The following is a 27,239-nucleotide window of genomic DNA, read 5'->3' on the forward strand; positions in this document are numbered from 1 at the left end:
TCAATTTTTTGATGGCATCGATGAAGAATTTTCAGCCAAAAGGGCTCCAATGTGCACGAATGTAAATGCAAAAGGTGTAATTGGCCTCCATGCCAGTGAATATGGGAAAGTTTCGCAAAAGCCCAAAGTTTAATCAGAGAAATTTAAGCTCAAATGTGAAAAGTCCCAAATTTTGACACAAGACCGAGCAATTTCTAAGCAGAGAATGCGGAATCTCCAAAATTCTCATGGAATTTGGGGTTTTCAAGAAAAAGCCCCAAAATTCCGAAAGAAATTTGGGGAAATTTTGTATTTCGTGTAAAATCCCCAAGCTTTGTGCTTGACAAGGACACTATGCACAAACAAGAGCAATTTGAAAAGCTTAATGCTGATTTAGGCTTGGGGGGCAATGTTTTAATATTTAAAGGTGTTAGACCTTAGGTAGCACATTCACGAACTATGTTAGGGCTTTAAATGTTGCAAGTGTGACATGGTGGAACTTGTCAGGCCTAGTCAGCATAGCATGTCAGACACCTTGATGTGACAAACATTGGTACAGGCCATTGACGACTTGAATGGGGTGCAATGGAGTATGTGATACCGGCATCAAGATGCATGTTGTCAAGCTACATGACAAGACAGGGTTACACGAGGGAAAACAACTATCAAGCAAGCTAGAACTGATTTTGAGGCAACATAGTGGACTGTCCAACTCGAATGGGCCACACATGGGAAAACTCGTTGTCAGCAAGTTGAACCATCGAGAACTCAAGGTCCCGATGGACATGAGATGGGGGATACTACCATTATACACATCTATTACAGGACAAGTACAAGCACCAAGAGGGTTGTCCAAGGAGATCACCAGCACCATTGGGGTGAAATAGGGATGACCACTCTCACCTACTCTATTTGGCCTTTATATTGATGAGATATCAAACTAGATTGATGGACCGTGCTGGCCTGGGGGCGGGGATGGTGACATTGATACCCATATTATTGTATGTCAATGACATAGTCCTCATCTTCAACACACCCAAGGGATTGCAACACCACAAATGCATTACATGCCTTCTGTGAAGGCACGGATCTCACAGTGAACCTTGGGAAAACCAAGGTTATGGTATTTAACACTTTCTCCCAGTGGATTCGACGATCAATATCCCATTTCACATATGGAGAGGAGATAGTGGAGATGGTCTAGAGATATGTTTACTTGGGGATTATATTTTCACTTTGAGGAGAGTAGCACAGGATAGATTGATACGAGACTATGCGACTCTGGGGTCAATGGAGATCCAGTACACATGTATACAATTTCAAGAGCCTCAGACAAAGCTCTAGCTCTTCGACACTTTGGTTACACAAGCACTTCTGCATACAGGCCCCATATGGGGATCAAGCCTCTACCATATGGGGGGAGCCACAAAAGATCAGCCGCTACCCAAGGGAGAGGAGGTATATAAGGGATGGGAGCAAATGGAGAGACCCCTAGTACTCATGATTTCACAGATGATTCAGAGTAAGCCTTTGTACCTACATGGTGGCATGCATCCCAAAGCACAAGATAGATGCTAGAACAACATTATTTTGCTGTTTGCGTGACCTTGGATAGAGAAACTTCAATAAATTTGGATATTGTAGTGAAAATTGGGGATTTTCAGCATCAAAGTAGTTGCATTTAATGTTTGGTGCGAATACTAAGGCTTATGCAATTGTGCAACATTGAATTGCTGGAAATTGCAGTTTGGGTATTGATTATGCAGTTTAGGCACATTTTTCAAGAAGAGAGACTTCTGACAGTTTTGCACTTGCTTTAGTAAGTGCAGCAATTTATAGAGTTTTATGGTGCACAATCTTCTCGTTGCAAAGGATCTCTAGGATTACATTATAGGTGATTTACCAAGACCAAGTGAGCTTACTCCTCAAACACCTCACCCCGGTGCCAAAGGACAGCCAACTGCTCCTACCATTGCTCCAATTGCTGCCCCTACTCCTCCTATAGCAAATCAAAGGAGATGGAACTTGAAAGATGCATAGGCTTTGTCACTGATTGTCTTATCAGTGAAGAGAGCCATCATACCTCATATATGCTCATGCAAGACCTCCAAATCAACTTGGGATATTTTGAAGCGCATGTTTGCAGCTCATAATGAAGCCAAAATCTCCTAGTTACAAAGAGAACTGGCTAATGCACATATGGATGAGGGTGACAACATGACAACCCCACACACTTGCAGAACTTGCAGGATAACAAGAGCAACTGTTGAACATTGATGAGGTTATTTGGACGCAGAAATGGTGAATGTCACTTTGAGCTCACTCCCCAAGTGTATCTTGGTTTCCACACTTCGCTGAATTCATCTTCTTCTTTTTTTCTTTTGTGAGCTCATTGATGCCAAGATTAGCTTGCGGAGGTCAAGATTAGATTTGATTGGGTAGTGGGGGCCTTCAATGTCAGTGGTTGATCACCATTGTTGAGTATGCTTGAAAAAAGAAAAAGAAAGTGTACTACCTAGGGGTGTGTCTACCTCATTGTGCAGTGTTGCATGGTGTCCATGCTAGTGAAATTGGGAGTTGGTTCGAACCTCGAGAAAGCCAGTGGTGATGTCCCACACTTGAGGACTTGGTTTCTGTACTGGGGAGGTGCTTTGGGTGTCACTTAAGGAGACAGATCTAACCATAGGCAACTAACCATAGGCGAGCACAAACTCGCTAGGTGTATCTTGCCCTTGATGTGCCCCAAGTGTGAAGTAGGGGGACAAGAAAGGCTAGGGGGTAGGCACAGAGCCAACTGACCAAGGCCGCTGGACATGCCTAACTGAAGGATCCCTAGGTGCAGTGTTTGCGGCACTTTGTTATACATGGAAAAGCTCATTGTTCCTTTTCTTTTTCTTTGTATGAATCTTTTGTTTATTTTCTCTTTTTTTTCTTTTTTTTTGGAGATGCATTGAGAGGGGGCATGCTAACATCATCCTGATGCTCTTTAGTAGTTACATTTGGAAGGGTCCTAAGAGATTTACCAAGGAATGCATGGCTTGGAATGAATCCTTTGCTCTTCTAACTATACTTGTTGTGGCCATGGAGAGGGCTTGGTTCTTGCACTTGTTCTTTCTTTTGTTGATCTGATTTAGAATTATGCCCTTCTTCTTGGACCAGCTCTAGTGGCTCCTGTTGAGGCGGCTGCATTTGTTATTTTGGCTCCCCAAGCCCTAGCAAGGAGAATTCTTATGAGGTTCAACCAATTGAGATTAGGGGAGCACGTTGCTCCTCTACTCCTAAGCCGTTGTTAGGCTTAGGTGTCATGGCATGGAGTCCATGTTGCAACAGCGTCCCAGCTTGTAGGCTAAATCTTTGATTCTAGTCCTGGGTAAAAATCAAGGGGCAATTGGCCCAAATTGCTTACTAATTGTATGTACAGTAGGGGGCTTTTGGATCAGCAAAGGAGATTGTGGAATCTCAACTTGTACACTATCCATTAGCAATCAAAGTTAAAGAAATACCGAAAGGGGCGTCAGCTTTGGAGCCAACCAAGTGTCTATTATCCAACATTGTTAAGGTAAAGTGTACATTTCAATTTCTACTCAATGATTAATTGCTGTAATTAAATGCTTGATCAAACTTTATCACCCTATCCAAGGAGGAAGGCTGGTCACTCCAATTGTGTAACAAATTGTGGCCACCTACCTCACTATCTAAGGGTCCTAAACTCTCTTAAGTCTTCTCACTCCCTATCTAGAGTATCTAAGCACGTAGTATAGAAGAAGTCTCTATTAGCCATGTCTCTCCTCTATATCCAATAAAAAGTTATCACATAATATCCCTTCATCACTTCTATCTCTTCCTTAACAGCGTGATCCTCTCAACCACTTATCTGCACCCTAGACATCTCTCCTCTTTTCTCTACCGTATTGTCAATAATGCTCTACCTGTCCTCTCTCTCTAAAAGGCCATGTCTCCTTAAGCTTGCTTCTCTAAAGGAGGAGTTCATCTCATGTACTACACTTGTGTATTGAATTAGTGATGCCACGTCGAGCAAAAGAGCGCATGTGTGAAGGCAAGACTCATTGAAATTATGATGAGCAACATATAGCAAGTCATCAACTCTATGATGGCTACCAAGAGTCAACCCAATTATCAACGCCAATCATTATAGTTTTGATGGTGTTACACACCTTAAAGTTATGTAAGTTCAATTGTTTTCATTAGATATTGCAATTGGTCAACTAACATGTTTTGTGAGGCTTATTTATGGGGATGTTATTCCGTCATGAAGACGGATCAATGTCAAGGATTATGGTTATCCTAGTGATCGTTACTATCACGTCTCCTCTATCTCTCTAGCAAGGATCTAATCTAAATGATCAAGTTCATCTCCTAGTGATTCATTGACAAGATTGCAAGTGCAAAATGATGCAAGCATGAGCAAGAGATTCAACAAGTGCAAACTAGAGTGTTTGAGGTGATCTTGATTGATCGAGACTATCTTGGATTTGGTAGAGGCATGTTCTACAAATACTTAGTGCAAGAGTGCATTGGATAGCACATGGCTTGGGCTTAATCAAAGTCTATATCTTGTAGAGTACCATATTAAATGTAGTGAATATGAGATTTGAGGATCACTTTCAGCTTTAAATTATCTTATCTTTCTTTGATTTTGCATTTAGAACCTAGCATCTTGCATCGCTTATCAATGGGCTCGATTGGAGAGGTTCGACATTCAAAGTTTAGTGAGACAGGGCTTCCCCTCTTGCCCCTTTTTTTGTCTATTTACAAAAGCGGCCATGAGCTCTTACTTGACAAACACATCCACAACTATTTGAGGAATCAGGGACCATTGATTCTGAAGAAGAGCGTGGTTTAATTTCAACAAAATGTGTAGGCGTAAGGAAGTAGCAATAGAGAGCTTCTACATGTTGAGTTTGCATAAAACATAGCTGTATACTTTAAATGGAGATGAGGGAAGCTTCAGGGCTTTTGTAGCATACCTAGATAGAGATGACGCAAACTTCAAGGCTTCTGTAGCAAGAATGGAAATTTTCCATGGAGCATCCAGCGTTCTCATTAACTAGCACAAATCAAATGAGATTTGGGATATGTGACAATAGACGACCTGTCACAAGGATGTGAATTTTTAACTTAATGCTCTTTGAACACTTAAGTTGGGACACTGAATTGTGCACATGTGAGATTAAGATGAATGTGTATCACACTGACAGACAATCCTAGCTTGGGTAGTTGGAAGCATTGCCAAAACTTGTTTTAGATAGGTGCATGTAAGGTACCTGAGTCGGATCTTGGTTAGGAATATTGAATATTGCATTGGAAATGACTCTTGGTGTCAAGCTACATTGAATAGGCTGACAACTGTGAAACAAAATGTTAGTAGGCCAAGGAACTGGCTGACCTGATCTATGGCCAACCACAACCTGGTCTAGCCTAGATCCAGTGTAACTTGAATCTGCACTGACAACAAAATCTGCACCATGCCCAATGCAATTTTCCATGTGGCAACCTAGAGCCAGTTCCCATTGATTGTAGAAACTCCTGGCAGGATCTCCAACCATCAGCTGCTGTAACTGCACCCTTTTATGTCCATGAAAAACTCATTCTATTAATAGAATTCCTTTTTTCTGGGACAAACTTGTTCTATCTATGTATGTGGCCTCCAGGTTGTTCTGGTGAAGAAAAGTGAGTCACAACTTAGGCATGAAACGCACAAATGCATCTGTTTCCTTTATAGGGCATTCTCTAATATCTTTGCCACCAGCTGCACTACAACCTAGGGTTCCTATGCCATAAAAATTTCAACATGTCAAAAGAATCCAAGCTGAAGCTTCCACAATGCAATGCGCGTTACTCATGGTTCTCTCCTAACAAGAAAGAAACTATCTAAAGATGCCAACCAGTTGGTGCATATAATATATATGGTGACCAATGAGGAGAGAATGGGGGAAAGACAAGCTTAAAAGAGGACTGAGATTATGCTTTGGAATGGATTTACAAGTAACATGCAAAGAGAAAGCAGACTCTTGATCAGTAACATGGAAGGAGAAGAACATGCGAGCAGGTGTGCTGCTAATGGCTTCAGCATCCAACTTGAAATAAGTTCACTAATGATTAGAGGTGTGTATGAAAAGCCAAACGAGTTTGCAGCTCCAAAATTGTTAACAAGAAATAATATCAGCAAAAGATGCGGCACTCCATGATAGCCCAAGTTCAAGAAAAAAGAATCGCAACTTAGACACTAACCACATCAAAAGCATACCATTATGCCTGGAGATCTGATTTAAAGCACTCCCCATTGGGCTATAGGGTGTGTGTGGCCACTAGATGAGCATGATAAATCCCTACAACAAAACTCACTAAACTCTTAACAATTTTCCACCCACCTAAAAAACAAAATCACTAAGCATGTGGTCAAACATGATTCTGCCCTACATTGATTGGCCTAACTAGATGCACCATATACCTTCTTCTATCCATTCACTAGCAATGCTGTGTACTGCTGCCTTTCAGCTATTGAACAAACATGTGGGTAAGTGTTATCACTCCTATTGGATGTTATTAGTCCTCAGCAATTCTACATTTTGACTCATACCATGTCAACAAATGAGCCAGCTTAGCTAAGGTTGCGTAGGCAAATTCAAACTGAAGATTTCAATCCAAAGCTCCACATTTTCCAGCAAAAGGCATTCCCAAAAATGTAAGGCAACAGTGCCAAAACATGATATTCCAAAAAAAGGTGCCTCATAGACCTGAGTTCTGGTATTGTAAGTGCTAACCTGGCCAAGTTCCTCATTTAAATTAGAAGTTCGCACAGAAGCAGGCTTGTCTGTCTCCTCATAGTATAGCTGAATGTCTGAACTTATAAACATAGCTTGAAGAATTTTTACAATTTCCATGGAGATGTAAAGGGAAATAGGTACAAAATAACCTGCAATTCAACCAGCCAAGATGAGCCAATGTTTACAATCAAATTGCGAATGTATTGCAACATCATAAATGTAAAGAAAGCATAGTTAATCAAAAGAAACCATATATCAACTGCCTTGCTGGCACTCAGAAACCTTGCACCTGGAACATGAATCATTACTTCATGTTTGCATGGTGTAGAATAATATAAAATTTTAAAAAATACGCTTATTACTAAGGGACTACCTTCATTCACCATTAGAGCTAATTTGGATCCTACCTACAAACGAAGGTACCCAGCTAGCCACCAAACACAAACCCATGAATACACACACACACATTTTTTGAAATGAATCCATTGTCAATTTCATTGGTGTTTGTACCATCCTAGCCTCTTGTCATGAGGCTAGAGCATCAAAAATTTGAAAAACGCTTCTATGTGCCAATGAGAAGACACAAGTCACAAGCGCACACAAACATGGCATTAAACAATGAATGAATCATATGACATTGTACAAGAGGTATTGTGCTTAGTCTAGACATAATGCATATCAAAAACACTGAGAAAATACCAAAAATGTTGATGCTCAATATGATAAAGAGAATGACAATGAAAAAAAGACTGCAGTGGGAATCTGCCAAGAAAGGTTTGCTTGTCAACAGAATGATATCCAAAGACAATAATTTTACAAGATTTCCACATAGCCTAAGATGCTCAATGTTCAATACAATCAAAGAGATTTACTTAGGATCTCAAAGCAGAGGGAATAATACCAAATATCCAAAAAAAATTCCCACAAGTGAGGGAAATTGCACAACTATAGCATAGCTACATAAGTCACTAAATCAGTTTATCACTTATCATAATTAAAAGTATGATGAATAGAAATAGACATAAAATTGGGAAGAACAGTGTCTGGACAACATCAAAAATATCCATTGACCTAGTTTCTAGGTTTTCTCTCAATAGATTTTTCTTAAGTAGCTAAGATGGCCTGTTATTGTTATGCACAAACTAGAAGAGTTTTGAAGTCTTCTTCATCTGTGGCTTGGACATGGTTGGTAATCCTTTGGATGTGTGTTGTTTATTGCTTAACCAATGTGTAGTAATGTCAGTTGGGACATGTGTTGTTCATTGCTTACTTAATGTGTGTGGTATTGTCGGTCAATGCAGAGGCAGTGATACCAGCAGCTGCCCAGGAGGCACCGCAGGCCATGAACGTGCCATCATCTCCAACACTCTCTGGTCACCATGGGGAGACCCTAGCATTGATCCTATCACAGGTCTTCAACACACAACAGGTTGGGGAAGTTGAGGAGAGCCAAGGCAGCAAGTAAGAGACAGAGGACTCTGATGCACAATTTGAGGATCTCCCCCCTTACATGCAGCACCAAAGCTAGCAGAGAGGAGACTTGACAAGGTGTACACTAGGAGGAGACAAGCTTGGACTGCTCAACCATGCCTGTCTGAGAGACTCAGATGCACCCCATGAGGATCCTCTCATGGAATGCATAAGGCTTTGGAGGTCCACACTTTCGGCAAGCCCACAGCTTCATGAGATAGGACTTGCATAGAGCATTAACGGGAGGATCGGTACCTTTTCTCATGCTGCACGGGCACCACCTCTCGACAGAGATGATATCTTGATGCTACAAGAAGTTACTGCTAAGCATGCACATTTACTAGGCAGCAATTGTGGGAGTCACAGAGATCCAGACTGGTGTATGCATATGTATCGGGAACAAAGGACCTAGTTGGTGCAAAGCTGGGGTATCACAGTCCCAAGGAGAGCCGTGTGTGTCTCTGTGAGAGCAGAGGAATCAGGATGTCCCAAATGGCCAGAAAGAAAGCAGGCAGTTTTGGGCTACTCTTAGCCAATCCCTACAACAAATTGATCATTGGATAGTAGGGGGCGACTTCAACATGGTGGAGCACTTGGAGAATACAGGGACCAGTACAGGATGAGAGCGAGCTACTTGGGAGGAGCTCTTATTTCAGATCACGGTACAGGTTCCATGGTTCATAGCAAAGTTTCATAGGTCTACAGGCTCACTTCAGTTCTATAGAAAATTCACAGCAAAGGAGCTAAGACCTTCTCTAGGACTGATCAGTTTCATGTGGATGAATGGACCTATGACAAGGGAGGTCTGGTAGTCATCATATCTAGCACAACCCTCTCGGATCACTCACCAATTCAACTACTACTTTTTTAGAAAGTCTGAGGACCCTGCTCCAATGTCAAGATTCCGGAGCACCCATTCTATGATGACAACTTCCCATCCAAAAGGGCAGCTAGAGACTTGGGTGAGGGCCTACAAGAGATCAGCTCCTCATTCAAGGCAGAGGCCATGAGGAGGAGACAAGGCCTGCTAGATACAGAGAGGATCACTAGGCTGCACTAAAGGAAGGAGGAGAGACACCAAGGTGCAAATGGATTACCAAGAGCATGCATATTGCTAGAGCAGAGATTGACCCCACGAAGGAAGCTAGATAAAAGTACAAGTTTCAGGTGACAACTTCCTTCTCAAACCAGCCGGGAGATAGGATTAATAGAAACTTTTTCGCACCACAGAGCCCAAACACTCTAGACAAGGTATACAAAGACTCAAGACAGCTGATGGATCCATTGCACAAGGCCCTCTAGAGGTGGGACACATGGCTACACACTACTACACAACCTTGCTAGGCTCTACGATTAGACCCTTCATAAGAGGGACAGAGAGATAGTATGGCACACCACTAGGAGGGTGGTCACAGATAGGATGCAAAGACATCCGATGACCCTTTTTATAGAGGGAGAGCTGGAGAAGGTACTTCTGGCACTACCTTTGGGCAAGCATCCAAGAGAAGATGGACTAGATAAGTCCTTCATTATAAGCTACTAGGATCTCTACTGTGCACGCCTCATCTCAACTTTCTAGGAGATGATGGCATCAGAGGCTATGCCAAAGAGACTTTCCAAGGGACTAATTCACCTCATTCCCAAGACAAGTGGAGACTGAGTGGAGATCACACACTCGAGGCCAATCACTTTGTTGAGACTGCTACAAGTTCCTTGTGAAGAAGATTAGTCTCAAACTAGCCCCATTGATGCCAGACATTATCCACCCCACTAAGACCGGTTTTGTCCAAGAGTGTAGCATCTTGGACAGCATCTTCACCTTCAAGAGTCCACTGCTCTTGCTCACTCCAAGAACTAGGACTTTATTGTGCTCCTTCACTTCGATAAGGCGTATGTGTGTGTGGATTGGGATTTCGTGGAGGGCATGATGTTGAGGATGGGATTCCCAAAGCACTTGGTCAAGGGAGTAACAAGTCTCTATTCCTCACCATACAACCAAGTTATGGCCAGTGGAGCCAAAGAAGAGAAATCCTACATCTAGAGATTACTGAGACAAGGCTGCCCATTAGTCCCCCTTCTTGTTTGTATTTGTAGCAAAGGCCATAAGCTCCTTCTTGAAAAACAATTCCACAAGTATCAAAGGCATCTGTTACCCATCCTTGATTCCAAGAAGCTTCTTGATGTGGAGTTTGCAGATGACACATTAATTTATTTATACAGGGATGAGTGTAACTTTAGGGCCTTTGTAGCAGCCATGGAGATATTTTGCAGAGCAGCAAGACCCCTTATTAATTGGTAGAAGTCCTCCTTCATCAAATACCACCAATTACAATGGAAGAGAAGAGAAGGCAGCCCCTGCTCTTCAATCACTATTTGAGATCAAACTTTGGTCACACTCTTGGACAAAGGACTTACCTATCCTAGGGAAGATTCTTTACTACAAGGTCTCTGAGAAGCAAGGGCTATGATTGAGGTTGTGATAGAAGTAGTACCTCCTGAGTGGTGGACTGATACAAACACTTCTCAAACCTTGGTTGGTCTCTTCTCTAGAGAGAGATGCTCCAAACACAGGATCAAAGTAGTGGCATTGACCCAGATCCTAGCAACTTGTATCATAGATGGGTGGAGATGTTGGCCTTATCAAAGGAGACCAAACTCTATAGAGATTACACTGGGATCCAAGAGAGTGATGTGGAGGGACCCATTTCTTGATAGTCCATGTGATGTGGCCTTCTTTGGCTATTCTACTAGGTTGGGGACAAGGATTCAAATGAGTTGTATCAAGGTACAACCAGCAACCACCTCACATTGGCATAGACAGGGCATATCAGACCATTTCTTATCAAACTTTTAGAGGAGGCTAGATGAGAACTTTACGCCATAGGAAGCGATCTTTCTTCCTATGGCTACTAGCTCACAAGAGTCTAACAATTGGTGCTTTGGCTTGATACGGTAGGGACCTAGTAGCATGCATGAGATGTGGTGAGTCAGAGGAGATGCAAACACACTACCTATGGGACTATCCCAAAGCTCACAAGGTATGGAGGAGAGCCCTCAAGATGATATTCCACTGCACGGTACAAACCATGATCACAACCTAGGAGAGTGTAGCTCATGTCATAGATAGAGGCCCAACATGTGGCTATGAGGATGTCCAAGGGAGCCTTTCTTTCCTCATCATTGGACGGCATCTCAACAAGATCCCCACTCTAAATTACTCACAAGCATAGTGGACCCAGGAACATCATCACAAATGGGAGCTTATTGCTAAAATAATGATAAAAATAATGTGCAATAAACGCACATGCCATGTTGCATCCTACACAACTTGTGTGGCTTGCCCAACTGCCTAGAAATGCTGGCGTCACTCGTTTGTCACACAGAGGCTGCTGGGACCTGTGGTTTTGTGGCCCGGCTCATCCTCCATCATCTAGCGTCATCATTATCCACCTAGCATCAGCATCTGGGCTACTCTCCCAGCATTTGACAACTCCGACACTCTAGGATTTACGTTTTGCTCCCCAGGTCACTCCACAGCATTAGAGGACTGCGTTTCACTCCCTCGACAACCAGTGATCATCTTCCACATCTCCGACAGCATCAAAGGACTGCCTTCACCGCTCCCTCCATAGCTGTCCTTCACCTTCCAATGATTACTTCAATATCCCACAGCGCAGAGAACTACATTTCGCTCCCTTCATTGTGCACATTTCAAACAGGACAATGCAGCTATCTTTTGAGCTTCGACTCCACTGTATCAACTTTTCTTCTCATAGCATGATTCAATGCATCATTGTCTCTTTGCACTGTCGCTTATTTTGACATGGTATTAGAGCATACCTATTATTTTTGACATGGTATCAAAGCGCAGGAGCTCAGAGAGCTAAAGACCATGTTCATCAAAGAAGGCATAGATAGATTGCAAGTTCGACATCATCTATCGATTTCCTCCTCCATTTCCATTGCATCACCAAGAGAAAGAGATACCATTCTCTTCCTCTCCCACCCACCCATCCTTTTACAAGTTGACACTCTAGTGCCATGACTTCTCCCTAGGCAGATGGACAGACCACTGAGTGCTCCTCTTTTGGCATCACCAGAACCCCCACCAATGCTTGCTGACATGGACCTTTACTCACTACCCCACCAGAGTATATGCATCTAACCCCAAGCACTCGTGCCACTTTTCCCTTTTGGGCCATAGAGTTTATTCTGCACCAGCTTTCAAATTTTTATCCTCAAGGCAATAAGACGCATCCGATGCGCACTAAGCCCTTTCAAGCCAAAGGAGGATCAACTGGTACCACAACCTCCTCGTGACCACCCCAATGCGCTACAAAGGTTGCTTCTACTTCTTGTAGGGTTTGGGAATGCAACCTCCACAACCCGCAGTTCTGCAATCCGCTCCCCCGAGAGACGACGATTGTTAGATACCATCCCTTTGTTCGTACTTCTACTCCGCAATCTGCTCCACTGAGAGACAGTGCATGTTGCCCACCCTTGGCTTAGCCTAAGCCTCCCTTTTCCCCACCCTCGACTACTCGAGTTTGAAAGCCCACCTCTAGGATTTCTTCAATATCTTTGATACCCCCAATACCTTCTTCGACATGACCGGTGGCAATTCCTTCGTCATCAAATGATTCAGAGTCCATGATCTATGAGTTTTTAGATTCCCTATCTCCATAGAGCACGATTCAGAGGGGGCTATACTCTCTTTGCCCTTCGAGGGACCTTCTACTTGTTCAGCTTCAGAGAGGGCTCTTGCACCTCCACCCTCAAGGAAGGCACCTCTTCATCATGAAGTTTGTCACCCACCATTTACTCTATTGGAATGGCCGTCTTCGGACAATCATTTCTCCTACTAATACCCAAGATCTTCAGAGACCACTTAGATCAAGGCCTTGGAGGTTCAGCTACGACTTGGTGACAAGACCTTCGGACAGTCATTTCTCCTACTGATACCCACAATCTTCAGAGACCACTTAGCTCGGGGCCTTGAAGATTCAACTACGGCTTGGTGACAAGACCTTCGAATTCCTTCCAGTATGGAGTTACGAAGCTAGTGGCTTCTCTCGAGATGGAGTCAAGTTCTACAATTCATCCTGTCTACTGTTCCTTACTACAAGTTACCTTTCAAGTGGAAATCTTGGATCTTTAAGATCCTCTTCTTCTTTATTGTATCTCTCTTTGCTCCTCTTTCTTCATCCCTTTTTGGGTCTAAGAGGGGATGTTGAGAAACCACTTCTTTAGGTTACACATTTCATTTAGGGTTTCACATTCACAGCCCAAAAAAAGGCAAGCATCCACATTTTGGCCACTTTTTTAGTGAGCACCCACACAGAGGTGCACCATCCTAGATAGCTTATGCCCATAAATAGGTAGTCACTTCATTCACTCCTACCACCACTCTTCAGTCATTCTTCACCCCTCTTCCTCCGTCATCAAACACCCTTCCCTTCTGTCACTAGCCCCTTCCACTGTCCTCACACCCCTTCAAGAGGACATTATGGTTTGTGGCTCGTGGCTGCCTTCACCCTTCCTCTTCTGCTTCAAGCGCCCTATTTCATCACCAAGCCTTGCGTTTGGGCATCACCATCATCTACTTGGCGTCAACACCCTTCTCCATCAAGCTCCGCCTTCCCCTGCGTTTTTCAAGTTGTACGCCTTCTTCTTGCTTGGCATCAGCATCCTAGCCTCTAGCGATAGTTTCCATCATCAAGCGTCAATGATTTCATCACTCATCCATCATAGGGACTGCTAGGACCTGCGTTTTTGCAACCTCGCTCCTTATCCATCGCCTAGCGTCACTACTTTATCACACGGGCTATTGGGACCTGTGTTTTTGTAGCATGACTTCTCCCCCATCACCCGGTGTCACTCGTTTGTCACACAGAGGCTGCTAGGACCTACGTTTTTTAAGCCTGGCTCATCCTCCATCATCTAGCGTCATCATTATCCACTTGGCATCAACATCTTGCCTACTCTCCCTACGTTTGACAACTTTGAAACTCTGGGATTTGTGTTTTGCTGCCCAAATCACTCCCCCTTATCAAAGGACTACGGTTCGCTCCCTCGACAGCTGGTGATCATCTTTTACATCTCCAACCGCATTAGAGGACTACAGTCCGCTCCCTCCATAGCTGTCCTTCACCTTCCAATGATTACTTCAATAGCCCACTGCGCGGAGGACTACGTTTCGCTCCCTTCGCTGTGCAAATTTCCCATATGTGTTGCCACCTCGTTCAAATAGGACAATGCAGTTATCTTTTGAGCTTCGGCTCCGCTATATCATCTTTTCTTCTCATAGCATGATTCAATGCATCATCACCGTGTTCTTCTTGTGTTTCTCAACTTCTCTTCTTTCTCAGTGTTTGCTGTACACACTCTGTGTTACTCCCCGCAAACCCTACTGTCTCTTTGCATCGTCGCTTATTTTGACATGGTATCAAAGCATACCTGTTATTTTTTACATTGGCAAGGTTCAAGAATACAAGTATTGAGGAATGTTGGAAGTTTCCATATGACTGCAATCAAGGTATATGCCCAAAAACCCAAGGATGGATGGAAACTAAAAAGGAACATTTTCAGACGGCTGGAACCACAGCTGCCCATAAAGAGTTTCTTGCATGCATGGCTTTGAGATGTGAATCTTTGGCAGCATTAAATCAAAGCATATGCAAAAAAGTGCAAAGAGCTGCAAAATAATAGAAGCAGAAACACAGAAGGGTGGAAATATTGATTCAATCTTAATATTGGCATTTCACCGGACTTTGGGTGTTTAGCTTCCTCTAAAGGACTCTCAAATTTGAGAAAATGCCCGATGGACCATTTACCCAATTTTCATGATACATGGACAAAGTTTCTCTCATTCAATGTCATACCACTCGATCAATGTATTTCCCCACATATCAGCATGCATACCAAATAAACCTCTCTGTAACGACCAAGACCTGCATGCCAAGGGCAGGAAGGCATGTACCAAAACCATCTGAATTATCCCTTAAACCTTCTAAGCCTGCAAAGCATCTATCTGAAAAATCCTCTTCAATTACAGGTCCCTTAATAGAGAAAAGAATGAGGATTATGTGTTTCTGAAGGATAGATGTTGAATGCAACGTTTCATGAGTATTGTGCTGTTAATATGAATAATGCACTCAAAACATTATTGTGATAACAATCATGTGAATTCAAGTCAAATCTTTTATGCAGGAATTATAAACTCAGCACCTTTGACAAGTAATAGGCTCACCGTAAAGAACAAGGCAAGTAAAAAATTGCAAAAATCCAGCAAGATATGGACTATTGTAATTGAACAAATCTTTCGAGATAGAATTTAGTCCACTGTTAACACCAGGCTGTAAATACCACTGAGTTTTTCCATCTTTGAACAGCCAGAATGAAAACACTACTGCACTGACAGTTGACATGCACAGGAGCAGTAGAAGCTGAAACACAATGATGTAATCCAATTTGCATTCCACAGAGCTGCGCTTTGATGGTGGATCTGTAGCATTCAGCATGATCTTTGTCTCAAATCCTGTATAAAGCACAGCCCCATAAACAAAAGGTGTATTTCTCAGCTTGGACCCACGAAGCAAAATCTGTGCTGGACCCAGGGGTAAAGTTTTCTCTCCGCATATAAGCTGTCCGGAAAAAGTATAAATGGATGGATTAGGTTCTTCACATTTTATGAGCGCATTAAAAGTTTTCAAATCCGCTTCAGAAAAATGTGATGTATCATCCAAAGACTTCTTTAATTTCAAATTTGTTTCCCCGTCGAGGTTTGCCGTTTCTACATAGCAAGTACCATTACGATTCGTTGAGAATAGGAATAAAAGGTCAGCAGGAAAATACTCATCACACAACACTTTCACTACATCCCCTACGTTCACTTCTCTCCAGCGACACTTTTTAAAACCACCATCTGAATGAAGCACATACACCATTCTGTTATTGACATCTTTGTCTTGTCTCCCTCTTCTAAGATCCTCTATGCCCTCTTTTCCCATGGCAACTCCAATGACAAAGGCAAGAGGAAATATTGTAGTTATAGGGTTGACTGGAGTTACAGGAGTAAGTGAGATGGCAGCATGAAATGCAAAGTACATATTTGCAACCCTGCGGAACTGCTCATATAGGCCCTTTGGTATGAAGGAGTACCATTTATACTTTGTGTGTGAGATCTTATTTGCAGAACTGTTCCTCTTGTATCCACTCCATGATCCATTTATAATGATAGTCCGATAAACATCGGTGTTGTGCTTGTGCTGGTGGCAAAAAACAAGCCCTCCGAACGTCATATTTTAGCAGTACCAGTTGTTGCCCTTATCGATGGTGACCATTTTGATTGGCAAAAAAAAGCTTCCTTGCACCCAATAATCAAAAGAATGGCGAGTATTTAACCTGCAATTAAAAATACTACGAAATGTAAAAAGGCATTATCCACAGCATACAGGAACACAACTACAATTTTCACAGAAATCCTCTGTCCCAACTATCTAGACATGTTTAACTCCATTTCCTAGTCAAAGTGCACTAGAGTTAACAGAATTTGATGTTTTTTGAGATAATTATGTCTTTCAAGAAGATAGTGCAAGTGTTCCTGCTTTGCCTAGAACAATACAAAGAGGCCTATATAGTTCAATATAAATCAGAGCATTCCCTGCACCCTGTAGAAAAAATGCAAAGAAATTCAGTCACATTTGGACAAAGCAATTCTGTCCCTTTCACCCACTCTGAGGAGCTGCCCGCCTCACTAATATAGAGAATCTTCCCACCTCTAAATCCAAACAACAGCCCTCCTAAGCTTTTCCCACTATCCAAACACATAAAGCCTTTCTAAATTTCCATGCTGCAAAAATACAGTTTTCTGGCAATTCCATAAGCTGTTTGTGCATACTATTCCGAGTCTATCACTACATCAATATTGTTTTATCAACCAGGTGCTGTGTGGTTATCCATTACTAATATTTGAGCATATTCATCTATCTAGAATTTTTGCAGCGAACAGCAGATGAAATTTTCTGTTGTAAATCACAGGTGGTTTTCTCCAGAGTAGGTTTAACTTGTCTAAACCCACAAGGACCAAGCTAGCACAGGACCTTACAATCAGTTAGTTTTTTTGCTTACGTTTGATTCATATGTGGAAAGACATTACTTTGCCATATCATCACTAATTGGTCTAGGTCTCCAGATGTGGATGCACAATTACAAGAAAATAATTTAATGCTTCGTAATCTAGATTACTAGGGATTTTTTTTGTATGAAGATTCCACAATGGATTAGATTTTTCCAGCAGCCCTTCTGGAGCATATCGTGCATAGTTATCAAAAGTTTCAAAAATGTATGGGTAAGAAATGAGTTTCTTATAATATTCATTTTTTGAAAATGTCTGAAATTTTGCAAAGATATAGAATAAAAGTTCATGGAACTAGGATTTAGGCACATGAAACATGCAATAAATAACCCTGTTCATCCCTTACCTGAAAAAGTATCACATATCTCCACTACACACAGGTCCAAACAGAGTCGAATTGAAGGTCTACACACATCATGATTACCATCCAAAGAAAACATGACATCAAGACACAGCCTTCAAATTACAACATCAAGCATATTAATAAAGATGATCATTCACACATGGAAAACAGTAATGACAGTGTCAATTAGTGACTCAATTCAAAGTCCCTACCTTGGCAGATATCTCAATTTGTGTTGCCCAACTGATCATGTTGCCATACTACTAGGCAATTTCATTTTAGAGCTCTTCTTCACATCACCATCAGCTCCAAGCACTCCAGATTGTTGCGTTTTGAGTCCACATAGCCTAGAGACCTATTCTTCATACTTCCATTGCAGCGTTTGCTGGTTTCCCTCATCCTTGGACTGGTACGGCAGATCCTGTTTATCAAAATCGCATGTTTCCAACTACTACTCCCACCCTAGCACCTAGGCAACAATTCCCAGCCATCATCCACTCTATGGAGGCTGCGTTTGCAGTAGATTCAGGCCGTCTACAACATAATACACCCTCTTCATCAGCTATATATTAGAATTTAGATACATGCATTTCTTTGTTTTCTTCACTCTGAGGGGCTGCCCAACAGTCGCCTATCTGCAGCCACTTACACGAACTGATCTTCAGCCATGGGTACTGCCACCTAATCAACCAGGACAGTGCACATGGAGAGAGGGAGGAGGAGAAGGCTGCTCCAAACAATGACACTACACAAAAGGGCTTGGTTACCTCAATTCTCCACGTTAATTGAGCCGTTGTTCAAAGGAGTGATAGAAAACCTCCTCATCCGAGTCATCAAAGCCTGCAAACACCAAAAGGCTGCTGTATTTTGCTGTAGGACGGTCCGAATGGAGGGAAAATCAGCAACACCTGCAAAAGAAGACTTGTGGATGTCTTGCCTTTGTCAAAAGCACTTGTCCACTACAGGAAATTTGCATTTACAACAGCGAACAGCAGGCTGAAATTTGAGTTTTCAGCAATAGTGTCGGCTCCTCTTTGGCTAGAAACTCGATATCCTCACATAGGCGAGATACCATGTGACAGGGAGGAGAAGAGAAAGCATGAAGAGAAGGAAAAATCTACACTGAACAAAGAAGGAAAGCAGAATACAATAAGGACTGATCAGTCCCAAGCCCAATGTGTCAATGAGGGCACCAAATCAAGCTGAATAATGATGATAGCACCTGTGACAGTGATGGAGAAAGAGTGTGAAGCTTGTAGTCCAAACAGAGATAGACCTCAATAATTCCATTAGGTCTACTTGAACCTCTAGATTGATCATGGTTATTAATCCAACTAGCATTCTCTTGGCTTCCACATTACCTATGTATTCTTATAAAACAATATTGTCAAATAAAGACTCATGAGGGCCTCCATAATGCTTTGATATACTAATTGAGGAGTATGAGAGGTTGGCTGCTGGACAAGTATATATTCTAACATAACTGCATCTACCACTTCTGCTACCATGATGGAGTCATCAAAAACCATAAGTGCATGTGCCAATACATCAATCGTATCAGCCATGTGAACAACTGACTTGCTGAATTCCATTTCTCTTATGATGCAAAAAAAAAGTTCATTGTGGTTCCATCCACCTTTGCAAGTCCTAGTAGGCCACTAGTCACCTAACAAGCACCCTTTGTCCGGTCTCTTGGCCTTCCTAGGCTAATCACTTGGAAGTTAGGCTCCCTCAATAAGGTAACCATCACTTCTATAGCCTTGGTAGTGTTGTGCTAAGAAATGCACTTAGCCGCTTAAACAGCCCCAAAACATGCTTATTTTAGCCAAAACCCTAAAACGGGGAGTGGATCGAGAAAGTTAAGTGGGAGAGGATCTAGAACCCTAATTTTCTATAAATTGGCAGCTAGCCCTCCACTCTTTCACAATCTCGTTTTTGCAGGTTTCAGGTGTTACCAGCTTGCTGCCCACACCCCGGTCATGGAGGACATCTCAGCCCTTGCTGTCCATCATTGTTCCCTACACTCTGGCGCCTATTTCCAGCTCTCCACATGCTGATTGCTGCTGTTTCTACTTGGCGACTGACTGCTGTTCATCTACACTGCCGTCGTACAGCCTGCCACGCCAGCAAACTGCTGCATTTGCAAGCTCCAGCTGCTGCCCTGACAGTTTTCTCTCTCTTGTCTGCAGTCGCAGCAGTCTTTCTCTCTCTTGCAGGTTGTCCTGCCTGCGTTTTCAGTCTCTCTCTCCTGCAAGCTCCGTTTTTAGTATTTCTCTCTCCTACAAGCTGTCCTGCCTTTCTCTCTCCTGCAGGCTCTCCTACCTGCGTTTTCAATCTTTCTCTCCTGCAGGCTCCGTTTTTAGTCTTTCTCTCTCCTACAAGCTGTCCTGCATGCGTTTTTAGTATTTCTCTCCTACAAGCTCCGTTTTTAGTCTTTCTCTCTCCTCACTGCTGTCTGCATCAAATCCAGCTTCTCACTATTGCGTTTGTTGGTGTTCAACATCCGGAGGCTGCCTTGCTACGATTCGGGATCCGTTCGAAGTACGACACACTCTCCAGCTCATTACCCTTGCCCTGATCCTAAAGATACAGGAGTTCGAGGTTCAATATTCATTCACTACATAGTGTGTTTACTGCATGAGCATCGTATTATTAGTAGTCATATCATTTCATTTATTCACTGTGTTCATTGTCTCTGAGTTACTCTAACCCTAACCCTAACTGTGTTCTTTTTATCAATCTGTGCTTTGTCATGTGGTTTCTGTTTACGTTTCTCTGTTAGGGTATTTTTCTTTACAGGTAGGTCACTGGGCGATCGACAAGCACCCTTTGCCCAATGCCCTGATTGCTTTGGGTTGGAACACCGTGGAGCAAAAGAAAAATTGGGCTTGAGCTATCTTGACAATCCCTTCCTAGCTCCAATTTTGGGCTTAAGAGAAAGTGTTGAGCTAAGAATGCATTCTAAACTTAATTAGCTCTTAATAACAACCCCAAAACTTAAAATTACCAAATTTTTATTGAAAAGAAAAACCCTAGAGTGATTGTGTCCCATAAGCCAAACCCTAACTTGGGAGGACCGATCCATCTATAAATAGACTGGCTACCCACCACTCAACCCAATCTTGTTCTTGCAGTTTGTAGGTGCCATACCTCTGCTATTTCCACCTCCTGAGCATATCTCAATTCAAGCTGTTGTCCACTTCTATCCATCAATTCACACCTACTATCCACACTTCTCTATCAACTGGCCACTATTTGCAGCCTGATTTCGACTGCTGGTCTGCTGCATTTATTGCTCTACACTGCTGTCCAGCCTACGTTTTGAACAAATCTGCTGTCCTCTGCCAAAATTGTCAACTAAAGACCTATGTTTGACTGCTCCAGCCATCACCCAACCTACCGCATGTCATCTAGAGCTAAGTTCTGCAGTCTGCAGCATGTCACCTACTGCCATGTCATCATTCCAGTCTACATTTGCCGATTCTGTACTCCAGCTGCCACTCTATCACTGATCCGGCCCTGCAAGACATTCACAAAGGCTGTCTATTGCATTTCGGGATTTGTCAAAGAACGACACACTCTCTAGCTCATACTCTCTACCCCAGTCCTAGAGAGAGGAGTTTGGGGGTCAATATTTCACCTTTGCATAGTGTGTTTGCTACATTATACATCCTCAATATTCAACAATCATTATTCATTCATTATCTTCTTCAATGTTCATTGTCTCTGAGTTTCCCTAAGCCTAATTGTGTTGTTTATCACTCTATGCTTTGTCATACAATTGTGCTCTAGGTGAGTATTTCTTTATAGGAAAGACAAAAATAGAGCTTCATATAAAAATAAGGTCCCGAAGGAGAAGGCACTAGAACCGAAGGCCCTTGCCCAATCATAGGCTAAGGCACTAAGACATCACCAAATGGTCCCCCAGGTAAGGACACATTCACATACTGCAATACCAACTTGGTAACACTAGGGTTGGGATATGCTTGAATATGTAACCCTTGCGAATAAATCCCCAAAAGTGCTTGGTTTGGGGGATAGATCCCCACCATCACTGCATCTCCACCATCTAGTTGCACATAACCAGAGAGCAATATATATACAAATGAATGTGTAGCAAAAGAAAAGGATGGGATAGGTAGGTCTTAAAAGTGAGGTGTCGATGGAAGTAAAGTCCATGCATCAGAAAATTTTTGTGAATTGGCTAGAATTGAATGAGATTACAATTGTGCAGATGGATTTTATGAGTGAGATGATGAACATTGAAAAGTAATTGACTAAAAGTAGCACAATTCAAATAAGATATACGTGAATTTTTCTTATGATCAAGTCTTTTGAAGTTTACATACTAATAAGGATCTTCTTGATGACTTACCCCGATATTCTATAATGAAGAAGGAGCAACAGAAGAGAGACTAGAAATAGAAACTCAATTACTGTTCACAGATGACGATGGAGTTGAATTGAAAATTTATACATATTCGATGTGTCCTCCAATTGGGTAATTGGGCCTAATGTGAAACTTCGATGGCCCTACAAGATCCTTTGATTTGTGTGCAAAGTCCAAAGATCTTGGTTGAGGTTGGATGGGAGTGCTGGAACTTTCTTCAAGGGCTTGCCTAAACCACAAAATCATCTCACACTCTTCTCGAGTAATCCTAAAAAGACTATTTGGGCATACCAATCTGTTACATCTCCTAATGTTACTGACTCCTCCAGGAGATAATTAGGAGTACCATTGTTGTTCAACCACTGTTGTTCAGCCCTTGACATGGCTTGTTCGATGTGTCCTCCAATTGGGTAATTGGGCCTAATGTGAAACTTCGATGGCCCTACAAGATCCTTTGATTTGTGTGCAAAGTCCAAAGATCTTGGTTGAGGTTGGATGGGAGTGTTGGAACTTTCTTCAAGTGCTTGCCTAAACCACAAAATCATCTCACACTCTTCTCGAGTAATCCTAAAAAGACTATTTGGGCATACCAATCTGTTACATTTCCTAATGTTACTGACTCCTCCAGGAGATAATTAGGAGTACCACTGTTGTTCAGCCCTTGGCATGGCTTGTGAAGGAGACTGCTTTGGTGATGAATTGGTTGAAGACATCTTTCCTTTTGCATTCTTACTTCTCTTCGATATCGAGCATTCAGATCAAGTCTTGGGTATCTTCAGTGTGTACCTAGCCTTGATACCATGTAAAGGAATACTCGAACAAAGAAAACAAACTCAAAGTGTACAACAGTAACACAACAAAAAACAATAGTGCTCAAAGATGAAGAGTAACTTGAAATATGAATGAACGAACAAAGACACTATGCTAATGTGAATACAATGACCTCAAACCTCCATATCTCTGCTAGACCAGGGTAGAGACAAATTGAAGAATGTATTTACTCTAAATAGATCCCGAAATGCAACAAGAAATAGTGAAGTCTGAATAGACTAAATCTAGCAATAGGCAACAAGACAACCTGCACCAAGCCAAAAACATAGGGCATGATAGCTCCAATCGACTACTGCAATGAAAATGCAACACCTCCAATCAAAGCAGCATCTCAAAAGTGATAGCAAGAAGCAAGGTGGCTGCTGCATGCTGAAAAAGCAGCTGTTTGCTGCCCCAAAATGGCCAACCGAGGGCTGAAAAGCCGACATCAACTGATGGTAGGCCAATGCGGGTGAAGATGCAGCCCCAAACTGATGGCAACAGCTGTTGAATACTCTGAGATGGTTGTGGATTAGCCGCCATCATCAAACACAGGCTGAAGCAGTGTGGACAACAGTGCAAGACAGCGCCAAGTATAGGAGAATTTGACTTGCAAAACAAGGGATCGCTGAATGGCTGTCCAGCCCTTCTATTCATAGATGAGGAACCGACCAAAGTTTGCCACTATTGATCAAACCATTATTGATTACTTGAACCTTGAACCGAAGAGAAATCATCGGAATAGTGGGGTTTAACAATGGTCCTAGTGGAACCAACTCCTATTACATCTTGAGGACTTCCTCCTCTAGTGTGGTTTTTGTCAAGGGTGCCACTTCTGATTCTAGTAATACAGGGTGATCCGATTGGCTCATTTGTAACAAACGGTCCTTGAATATTGCGACTAGATTTAGCAAACCTTGCAAAGGAACAATGATAGAGACTAGTGGCGTTTTAAAATTAATTGAAATCACATGTTGAGAAGTGGATTTAAAGGCACACTTTATGGGATTTTAGACAATTTTAGGTGGTTACGGGACAGAGAAACTTTGGAACATTTTGAGTTTTGGGGTTGTTGAAAATGAGCTAAATAAGACTTCAACTAAAAAGCACATTTTTCAGCTTAGAACTCGTTAGTAGCAAGCTATGAGGATTCTGCCATTCCTCAAGAGCACACAAGATCATGGCTTGTTCTTTCCAACATGTTCACATGATCCAGGCATTGTGCTGCACAAATGGACTGATTCCTATTGGGCAAGAGATAGTGAAAAAGTATTGCATTAAAAATGGCTTACTATTTAAACAAGGCAATGTGTGTCCTATAATGAGGATATTCACAAGAACATTTTGTACGAGTACCATCGTGTGTCCACCACAAGACACCCTAGCTTACACCAAACTTTGGCCTTGGTTAGCTGATACTTTCATTGCCTGCACATGAAGACTTTGGTTAAGTCTTACATACACATGTGCTCAAAGTGTCAACTCAATAAAGTTAAACATCACAATCAAGCAAGGATATTACATCCAAGTGTAGTAGTATCTCCATGGATCTTGTAGTATGATTACCCCGTATGAATCAACATCATGACACCTCCACTCCAATCATATTGCAATTAGCTCACTCCATCTTAAGCATCCATTCATTTGTATCTCATTTTGTGCATACATTTCATCCTCATTTCAGTCCATTCTTTTAACCACACATTTGTTAGTTGTGTTGTTCGTACTTTCTACACCCTATGTTAGCCCTCTTGTTTCCACTCATGATGTTAGATCATCACAAGGCCCTCTACCAAGATATAGTACTACAAATATCATTTTCTCAGACTAATGGATGATGGTTGATTAGACACCCATGATATATAGATGTCTAGATTGGTCTATTCTAAACCTCAACACCCCATAGACTTATGATGTAAAATCCCCTTGTCTTTATGAATAGGAATTGATGAACATCCATAAACTAGCTCCAAAATAGATCCTTTCCCATTCTAAAAAGCACTTGTGTTTGTATTGGCAAACAATATAGGATCCAAGACAAAATCATCAAGCTCTACCCTACCTTCTCACTCAATACCATGAAAATCTCTCCATCCAACAACTCGTATATCAACCTTTAACTTCTACATTTCCATGGCAATTTGGCTATCTCTTGCTTGTGAACTCCATCATCAAGTCTAATGGGAGCTCTATCCATTAGGCATAGCTAGGTTTTGGGCAACAAATCCACTTTTGTTTCACTTGGCTATTTATTGGGACCTTTCAATGTTAGGGACCATTGGCTACTCTAGTATGCAAATCAATTAACGTATCTCTTTCCTCCATCATCAATACCCTCACTAACAACACAAGCAAAGGCTAACAGTACCTCACCACCAACACATCCAAAGGCTAATAGTACTCGAGGGTTTTTTTTTTTTGGGGGGGGGGGGGGGGGGGGGGGGGGGGGGGTGGTTCATACATCCTCATTACATTTGGTGTTTATTGCATTCACGCTCTTTGTTTGCTCATTCATGATTGGCATAGCTTTTCGTGTAGAATCTAGCGATGCCCAATAGTCTGCATGTTATCGACTGTTTTTTTTCTTCCCTTGAGTTTACTTCAAATTAGAAAAAATACATTGGAAGCTGCTCAGAAGGTTTGAACTCATGCACACTCGTGCACGCTGCTAAACCGTTATGAACTCTTTGCTAGAAGATATCAACAGCTTTCTTTTGTGGCCTAGCCTTCACCGTCGTCTTATGCAACACATATATGGAGATCCACATCTGTCATTATTTAAACTGGCGGAATCTAAACTGTGGGGAGTGACCACGAATCTACAGACAGACAGATCACACATACAGAAATATGCTGTCACCTAAAATGCAGAATTATAAGTAGCCAGCTCTGGCCCGGTACCGTGAGGCAACTAATGTTAAGTATGGTTCTTGGTTGCTGGAGACAAAATACCTCTCGAATCTGAAAAAACCAGGCGGCATTGTGGAGGACCTTGAATCCAGAGTTTGATGACCTGCGACGACTTCGTCTGATCGAATCGATCTCACAAGAAACGCTGGGGCAAATGCTACGACAAAACCAGCTGGGAAGTAAGAGGCGTCAAGCGATCGATGCGGCCAGCCTCATCTTGAGTAGCTCAAAAGCAAAGAAACAAGGGGGATCGCGTACTGTGGGGGCCTGAAGGCATATGCTGCGGAGACAGACCCCCTCGTTGACATTATTTGCTGCGGATTGGATCACGGGGAAACCCATCCGATGGCGGGGTCAGCTTCTTCAAAGAAAGCGGTCGCAAAGTGAATGCGCACCGCAATTCCTGCCAAGTCTGTGTCTTCGTCTTCATCTTCATACCTACAACGCCACAACATCCGTGTGACTCTTGTCCTTAGCCCACTACTACCATGCAAATTTACTGCCCCTTTTTTTTTAAGTTCCACCAATCATGACCGATTATTTAACTAAGACCTTGTTGTGATGTGATGAAAACCATTTTTCAAAGGATTGTGACATCAATCTACATCGTTTACCGACACAAATCGATGTGTGCCACCAAGGAAGCATAACCCAACATTCGAACTCATATACTCGCAACACTCATCCCACACTCAAATTGCTAAGCTATGACCCCGTTTTAATTGCTTCAACATTTGAAAACCCAGGGTTTTCTAACTTCTCCTTCGCATGTTGAGAGCCTTCTTTGGAAAATAATTCGTTTTGAATGCAAAACCTCTGTTTTCATAAACCGTTGATCTATTTTCCCATCTTTGATGTTTGGCCTTGATGATGACCCATATGCTTTAGCATTTCCATTAAAAAATTTACCATTTAATGTTACTCCTTATAAGGGTATATCCTATTATAGTATGGTGATTCTTCTTTGAAAAATCGCCCCTAGTTAACTTGAGTTGAGTGGCCCACTTATAGAGTTCTTAAGAGCTTATTTAGTTCAAGATAAATTCACTTTTTTGCATAAACTTTCTCTTTCTTTCAAAACAAAATCTTGGCAAAGGCCTTGCTTTTTGGATAAATGTAGAGCTAGTGCACACTTGTTATTCATGGAATTAAGATCTCTCTCTCTCTCTCTCTCTCTCTCTCTCTCTCTCTCTCTCTCTCTCTCTCTCTCTCTCTCTCTCTCTCTCTCTCTCTCTCTCTCTCTCTCTCTCTCTCTCTCTCTCTCTCTCTCTCTCTCTCTCTCTCTCTCTCTCTCTCTCTCTCTCTCTCTCTCTCGCGGATCATCTAGAAATCATGTTGTACAAGATAGTAACCTACACTTGCATTCTTATTTTCTAGTTTTCTAGTTGAGATGGCATGGTCCAATGTGCTCAT

General features: G+C 42.2%; 1 protein-coding gene across 7 annotated transcripts in view; it reads right to left on the reverse strand.

Annotated features, from left to right (window-relative positions):
* LOC148038526 (putative phospholipid-transporting ATPase 4) overlaps positions 1-26,308 on the reverse strand; it is a 151,689-nt gene extending 125,381 nt beyond the window's left edge. Inside the window, exons 1-6 of one of the 7 annotated variants that reach the window (XM_087673045.1) lie at positions 26,085-26,308; positions 25,869-25,983; positions 18,484-18,624; positions 17,929-18,397; positions 15,487-16,640; positions 6,765-6,916 (exon numbers count right to left, since the gene is read on the reverse strand). In XM_087673045.1, coding sequence (XP_087529171.1) covers positions 6,765-6,916; positions 15,487-16,537 — 1,203 coding nt within the window. In that variant the 5' untranslated portion in view covers positions 16,538-16,640; positions 17,929-18,397; positions 18,484-18,624; positions 25,869-25,983; positions 26,085-26,308. Of the gene's footprint in view, positions 1-4,967; positions 5,093-5,264; positions 5,714-6,764; positions 6,917-15,486; positions 16,641-17,928; positions 18,398-18,483; positions 18,625-25,868 lie in introns of those variants that run through there. The other 6 variants (XM_087673030.1, XM_087673023.1, XM_087673036.1 and 3 more) reach the window with 6 other exon arrangements.
* Positions 26,309-27,239: the final 931 nt, after the last annotated feature.

Source organism: Lygodium microphyllum, chromosome 3 (assembly GCF_053477565.2).
Source record: "Lygodium microphyllum isolate KBCC chromosome 3, Lygodium_microphyllum_v1.1.10, whole genome shotgun sequence".
Taxonomy (NCBI): Eukaryota; Viridiplantae; Streptophyta; class Polypodiopsida; order Schizaeales; family Lygodiaceae; genus Lygodium; species Lygodium microphyllum.